This window comes from Capsicum annuum, chromosome 3 (genome assembly GCF_002878395.1).
Source record: "Capsicum annuum cultivar UCD-10X-F1 chromosome 3, UCD10Xv1.1, whole genome shotgun sequence".
Lineage (NCBI taxonomy): Eukaryota > Viridiplantae > Streptophyta > Magnoliopsida > Solanales > Solanaceae > Capsicum > Capsicum annuum.
Genome location: NC_061113.1, coordinates 176,806,021 through 176,813,876, shown reverse-complemented (window position 1 = coordinate 176,813,876; position 7,856 = coordinate 176,806,021). Strand labels below are relative to the sequence as shown.

The window sequence follows — 7,856 nt, the reverse complement described above, 5'->3', positions numbered from 1 at the left end:
TCGCTTGCACAATGTGAAAACTTGAATAAACCACTCACAAAAAATAAAATGCCAAATGTTGTTGTCGTGAGTCATATCATGCACCAAATTAAGCTTCGACATACTCCTTCATCAACTAGCTTAGCTCCCTCATACTTTTTCAAATTTTTTTTATTCATTTGAGTACTCTTACTCTTGCATTCTACAATTCTAAATTTTTTTAGAATTTTCTTTATGTATTTCTTTTGACAAATAAAGATTTCATTTCGAATTTGCTTGATCTCCATTTTCAAAACTAAGTCATCTCACCAAGATTAGTGATCTCAAAGATTTTTATCATCTCCTCCTTGAATTCTTCAATCAATGTTATATTATTTTCTATCACAAGTAAATCATTGATATACAAATAAATAATAATAATAATGTTAGAGCCAACTTTTTTGACGTAAAATGTCGATTCACTTAAGTTTTTTTCAAAGTCTAAGTCTAGCAAATGATTATCCATTTATCTAAGCCAAATTCTAGGAGCGTGCTTTAGCCCATATAGAACTTTCTTTAACAAATAAATCATATATTCTTGTCTTGATACACCAAATCCTTCTAACTGCTCAACATAAATTTCTTCCTATAATAGACCATTCAAAAAGGCGGACTTCACATCCATTAAAAAAAATTCAACTTTTTTGTATCGCTATAGCCAAAAGCATTTGAATTGTATTCAATCTAGCAACTAAGACAAAAGTATCAAAAAAATCTACTCCCAAAACTTGTGAATAGCCTTTAACCACCGATTAACATTTGTGCTTATTTATCGAGCCATCCAGATTAAACTTTATTCGAAAAATTTGTTTAACTCCAATCATTTTTTGATCTGCCAAGCTCTTTAAAAAGCTTTTCATTACTGGTCATGTGGTTCGTACAACCAGTATCAATAAGTCATCTTTCACTTGAATTTTGCTTGCGTAACAGGTGGTCATAAACAATTGCTCTTCTTATTTTTGATCTACAATTTTTGCTTTATTTTTTTCGTAGTAAATCCTCACAGATAATCTCGACATGATCAAGTTTTTGACACTTTGGATATTTTATATCAGAATTTCTCCAGCACTTGAAGTATCAATGATTTCTGCTACCACAATATTGACAACGAGGATATTTATCTTCTTTTTTGTTACCGATGGCAGTAGCATTATTTCTCGCTGATGTAGCTTCGTATTTTTCATAATTTCTTTATTTTCTTTTCCTTTATTTCCTTCAATAGAAGCTGGACCAATTTGCAACTTAGCTTGAGAGCTTCCTCGATGGATTTCTCTTGCCTTATCATCCTTCATTGTTTTTGTACTTGCAGAGCACTCAATAACTCTGTCAAACTATGTTTTGACAGATCTTTAGTATTTTTCAATGAAGCAATAATTGTCTCATATTATTCAGGTAAAGTTACAAGTATCTGAACTATTCTATTGTCATTAAGTTCAGTTTCAAGAATCCTTACCTTATATGCAATCTCAAGTAACCCGTCAGAATAATCCTTAATGATTTTAGATTTCTTCATTCGCTGCATCTCAAATTCTCTGATCAAGTTGAATACTTTCGTTTCTTTGATTCTTTCATCTCCCTTGTATTCTTTCTTGAGAAAATTTTAAATTTTTTTGGATGACTTACATGTCATTATTCTGCTGAAAATAATGACAAAAATTGCTATAAAAAGACAGAATTTAGCTTTGAATTTTCTTGTCTTCCTTTTCTTATAAGTTTCAATCTAAGTCATAGTTGAATTTCTCGACAGAGGAAATGCTTCGTAATCTTTCACAACAATCTTCCACAATTTGCAAGCCTCCAAATAAGCTTGCATTTTCACTGTCAGGCTTGATAGTTTTCTCCGTAAAAAATTGGTGGAACCATAGCCCTAAAAACTTGCATTTTTTTAATTATTTTAATGATATTTTGCTACAACAATATTGGATAAACACTCAAAAAAAAATCGCAAGTCTTTCACAAATTTCTTAAGAAGTAGAGCTTTGATACCAATATTATTAACTGAAGCAGTAAGATGAATTTAATTGAAATTTTTTTTTATTGTACTTTAAGCTATCCAAAATAAATAGAGGAACAGTATAATTGAAATAAAAAATGAATTGCTAAAAGATTGCATACATGCGTAGATAAAGGAACAACTTTAACTAGGATAATGATTAAAGAAAAGAATGTTATCCTAAAAATCTATCGAGGACTTTGGCCCATTCCTGATAGATCCTGAAGCACACGTAACAACACAAACAATAGCAAACCACAGATAGCAACCATCCAAACAAGCTGGACAATTTCTAGCTTAAGTATATAAGAACTTGCCTTTTAAATAACATTATTTCAATTGATAAACCAGGTTTATTTTCATTATAATATAAATTCTGTCAGCTGCCATTCTTTTTTTTCAAAAAAAAAGCGCCACTTTGTCTAATATTACGCATGTCAGCATGTGAAAAGGATTAACTAACAACAGAAAAAGTATATAGATAAATTTCATCTCAATTTACAGAACACTATTTTATTAAAATTTATTCTAAAAAATTAGTTAAAAATTCATCGTTGTTAGAACCTTGTAACTTTCACAATCTAAAAATTAAAATTTTAAAGTGTTTGCAATTCGAAAAATAGATGTTCAAAAATCTTATTGATTACACTTTTGTGAAGCTTATACTAGATTTGAGATCATTCAAATGATAATTTGAAGATTTACGAGTCGGAAGTTTGAGATAACAAATCGAAAAAGACAAAATGAAGTGTGGTGTATACGTATATCCTTCTATGTATGTCACTTGCATATCTATGTACACTGTTTTTGTATATCTGCGCATCTTTTGTATTATTTTATATATTAGAAGCAACACTTTCTGCATGTTAGCTTCTTGAAATTAAATAAAAGTTTATGGGTTTTAAAGGCTATTAAAAGATTTGCAAGCTCAAGTTGCTTAGAAAAGCTGCATTTTATGCTTTGTTATTTGTACCTCATAATAAAATTAAAAAAAGGCCATCATTTTCTATTTAATTACATATCTGGCCATATAATTGTGCCCTCGACTTCTTTCTATTTACTTACTAGATACTTGTGCCCGTGTAAGGCACGAGCATTTTGGCAACACTAATATATAAAAGAGATCCAACTTTGGGGAAGATTATTTCCTATTTGTTTTAATTGTTTAGTATAGGTGTAAAAGAAAAGAAATGTAATACAAAGAACCAATGTTAACATAATATATACATTCAGTGTAGTTATTTAATAAGGAACAAAAAGATATTTATAAAAAAAAATATTGCCATGTATAATTCAATTACAAAGGTCTAAATAAAAATATTATTAAAATAATACATGAGGACATAACTAATAAATATAAGAAAAAATCAATATGCATATGTAACCATTTTATTGCACCATAAAAATGAGGATAAAACTAATAAATATAAGGAGAAAACCATATGCATGTGTAACCATTTAATTTACTACTATATATAAGTGAAAGTTGAGGTGACTAAAATTATCGAAATACCCTTAGTAGTCACCCCAACCTTCACTTTATATAGAAGTAAAGTAAAGTAAAAAAGCAATATGCATGTGTAACAATTTTATTGCACCATAAAAATGAGGAATAAACTAGTAAATATAAGGGAAAAATCATATGCATGTGTAACCATTTTATTTACTACTATATGTAAGTGAAGGTTGAGGTGATTAAAATTATTGAAATACCTTTGACAGTCACCTCAACCTTCACTTATATATAGCGGTAATATTAATTTATTAGTTTTACATTTTTATGGTGCAATAAAATGGTTACATATGCATATTGTTTTTTCTTATATTTATTAGTATTGTCCTCATATATTATTTTAATAATATTTTTAGTTAGACCATTGTAATTGAATATACATGGTAGTATTTTTTTTATAAATATCATTTTGTTCCTTGGTAAATGATTACCAAGGATATTTCGATAATTTTATGGTGCAATAAAATGGTTACACATACATATTATTTTTTTCTTATATTTATTAGTTTTGTCCTCATTTTTATGGTGCAATAAAATGGTTGGACATGCATATTTTTTCTTATATTTATTAGTTTTGTCCTGATGTATTATTTTAATAATATTTTTATTTAGACCTTTGTAATTGAATTATACATGGTAGTAATTTCTTATAAATATTTTTTTTATTAAATTACCTATTTTTATATCCCAAGAGTATTTTCATAATTTTATGGTGCAATAAAATGGTTACACATGCATATTACTTTTTCTTTATATTTATTAGTTTTGTCCTCGTGTATTATTTCAATACTATTTTTATTTATACATTTGTAATGAAATATACATGATAGTAATTTTTTATAAATATTTTTTTGTTCCTTGTTAAATTACTTATTTTTTATACCCCAAGAGTATTTCAGTAATTTTATAGTGTAATTTTGGTAGAACCACAAAAGATACATTAGTAGTTTTGTCCTCATTTTTATGGTGCAATAAAATGGTTAGACATGCATATTTTTTTCTTATATTTATTAGTTTTGTCCTCATGTATTATTTTAATAACATTTTTATTTAGACTTTTGTAATTGAATTATACATGATAGTATTTTTTTTATAAATATCTTTTTGTTCCTTATTAAATTACCTATTTTTTATACCCCAAGGGTATTTCGATAATTTTATAGTACAATAAAATGGTTACACATGCATATTAATTTTTTCTTATATTTATTAGTTTTGTCGTCATTTTTATGGTGCAGTAAAATGGTTAAACATGCATATTATTTTTTTGATATTTTAAATTTTGTGCTCATGTATTATTTTAATAAGTTTTGTATCTAGACTTTTGTAATTGAATTATACATGGTAGTAATTTTTTATAAATATCTTTTTGTTCCTTATTAAATGACTTTCAAGGGTATATTGATAATTTAATGGTGTAATAAATATTTCGGATTCAATGTATGTCCATATGTATGTGTAATCATTTTATTTACTACTATAAGGTTGGAGTGACTAAAATTATTGAAATACCCTTGATAGTAGCGATAAGGTAATAATAATAATAACAACAACAACAACAACAACAACAACAAAAGACAAATTAGTAGTACACCAAATCTTTACCAGAAAATTATATGTCATAGACCCAAATATGAATGTCTTTAGATATTTGACCCCAATAAGAAATGTCTTTAGATAATAATCTTCCTTACTTTTAAAGTATAGTACAAGTACCATTTTGCCCCTCTACACCTCAAATATATTTTTTAAACTTTTCATACTTATTTGTCTCTCAAATTTTATTTTTTATTATTTTTACTTTTTATTTTTTACTTTAATTTTATTATTCTATTTTTTATTATTTTCACTTTTTTATTTTTTCCTTTAATTTTATTATTTTATTTTTTATTATTTTCACTTTTTATTTTTTTTTAATTTTATTTTCATTTTTAATTCATTTGTCTCAACCTTTATTTTTTCCTCTTTTTTTTTTCAAGCATTATCTATTTCTTTTTTCCCCTTTTTTTTAATTCATTTATCTTTAACCTTTATTTTTCTTTTAATTTTATTTTTTATCAGTTCTTTTTTTTTTCCTCATTTTTATCAAACTTTATCTTTATTTTTTCCTCTCATTTTTTACTTTCTCAATTTTTTAAATTCTTCGCTTTTTTCTTAATCTTTATTTTTTTCTTGCCTTTTTTCTCTGAGTCTTTTTTTTTATTTTTCTATTTTGTTTGATCGTTTTTTTCTTTTTTCAGTTCTCTTTTTTCCTCTCATTTTTCTCAAACTTTATTTTATTTTCCTCTCATTTTTATTTTTCTCAACTTTTTTAATTCTTCGCTTTTTTCTTGATCTTTATTTTTTTTTCTTTTTTTTCTCAATTTTTTTTTTTTTTTTTTTTTTTTTGGTTCGTTTTTTTCTTTTTTCTCAACTTCTATTATATTTTTTTTAATAACTAATAAATTGGATAATCCGCAAAGGAATATTCTTTTTTTGACATCAAAACATATTTAAGGGCATGAATTATTGCTACGAAGTTCTTTGAAAATTCTTGAGATAAGTCATGTGTCTAAGGCGAGAGTTGTAGGATATCTCATAAATAAAGGCATAATGTGGTAGTGTCAACTCTTGCTCATGGGGCATAGTTTATTATTTGAAATTCCTTGAGCTAAGTCTTGCCTCTAAGACAAGAGTTGTAGAACATTCCATAAATGAAGACATAACGTGGGAGTGTCAACTCTTGGCCGTGGGGCATAATTTGTAGTTTGAAAGTCTTTGAGATAAGTCTTGCTTCTAAGGCAAGAGTTGTAGAACATTTCATAAATGAAGACCTAACGTGGTAATGTCAACTCTTGCCTGGGGGGCATAATTTGTAGTTTGAAAGTCCTTGAGCTAAGTCTTGCCTCTAAGGCAATAGTTGTAGAATATTTCATAAATGAAAACATAACGTGGTAGAGTCAACTCTTTCCCATGAAGCATAATTTGTAGTTTGAAAGTCCTTGAGCTGATTAAGTCTTGCCTCTAAAGCAATAGTTGTAGAACATCTCATAAATGAAAATATAACGTGGTAAAGTTAGCTCTTGCCCGTGGGGCATAATTTTTAATTTGAAAGTCCTTGAGCCAAGTCTTGCCTCTAAGGCAATAGTTGTAGAACATCTCATAAATAAAAATATAACGTGATAGAGTTAACTCTTGTCTGTGGGACATAATTTGTAGTTTCAAAGTCCTTGAGTCAAGTCTTTCCTCCAAAGCAAGAGTTGTAGAACGTCTCATAAATAAAAGCATAATATGGTAGAGTCAACTCTTTCCCGTGGGGAATAATTTATTGTTTGAAAGTCCTTGAGCTAAGTCTAGCCTCTAAGGCAATAGTTGTAAACTATCTCATAAATAAAAATATAACGTGGTAGAGTCAACTTTTGCTTGTGGGGCATAATTTATTTTTTGAAAACCCTTGAGCTAAGTCTTGCATCTAAGACAATAGTTGAAGAACATCTCATAAATGAAAACATAATGTGATAGGGTCAACTCTTGCCCATGGGGCATAATTTGTTGTTTGAAAGTTCCTGAGATAAGTTTTGCCTCTAAGACAACATCTCATAAATCAAAATACAATGTGGTAGTGTCGACTCTTGCCCATGAAACATAACTTATTGTTTGAAAGTCCTTGAGCTAAGTCTTGTCTTTAAGGCAATACTTGTAGAACATCTCATAAATGAAAACATAATGTGTTAGAGTCAAATCTTGCCCGTGGGGTATAATTTATTGTTTGAAAGTCCCTGAACTAAGTCTTTCTGTAATACCCATTCTTTTTCTTATCTTGAAAATCATCTCAAGGATGTTAGAACTTTCTTTGAAATAAGAATACATTCTTATACACATGGTAATTCCATAATTTTCACTTCTCATCACGTGGGAAATTGAATAAGCTTTTCATTGATATATAATTTGCCTAAATCCGACACTCGGGCAAAGAGTTAGAGCCTTTTTAGTGAGACAGTGTTTGACCTGAGCCTTCAGTGCGTCGCGGAGATAGCTCAAATGACAATTGTCATTTTCCAGTGTTGCTCCGCAATACTGGCGCATTGCGTCAAAATTCCAAGTCGTAGACAAGATGGCAACGTGATAGCTCTGTGTCGCGCCACCATGCAATTTTCCAATTATCAATTTCCAGTGACACATCGCGATAATGCCACATCGCGCTAAGGGCCCAATTCGAGAAATTTTATTGAAAATATAAATTACGTGTCCAGGATTAAAAGGGTCAATTCCCCCCCCCCCCCTTATATAAGCTTTCAAACATGGTAATTAGCTCTTATTCATCTAAAATATTGATGTTTTTCTCAAATACTC

The 7,856-nt window shown here is 28.4% G+C and overlaps 1 protein-coding gene across 1 annotated transcript; it reads right to left on the bottom strand.

Moving 5' to 3' along the window:
- Positions 1-810: 810 nt before the first annotated feature.
- On the bottom strand, positions 811-1,700 carry LOC107849919. Its single transcript, XM_016694442.2, has 2 exons — positions 1,472-1,700; positions 811-1,349 (listed from the first exon to the last, which is right to left on the bottom strand). Exons 1-2 carry the CDS (start codon positions 1,538-1,540, stop codon positions 1,065-1,067), a joined length of 354 nt encoding a protein of 117 aa, XP_016549928.1. The 5' UTR covers positions 1,541-1,700; the 3' UTR covers positions 811-1,064.
- Between the last annotated feature and the right edge of the window lie 6,156 nt (positions 1,701-7,856).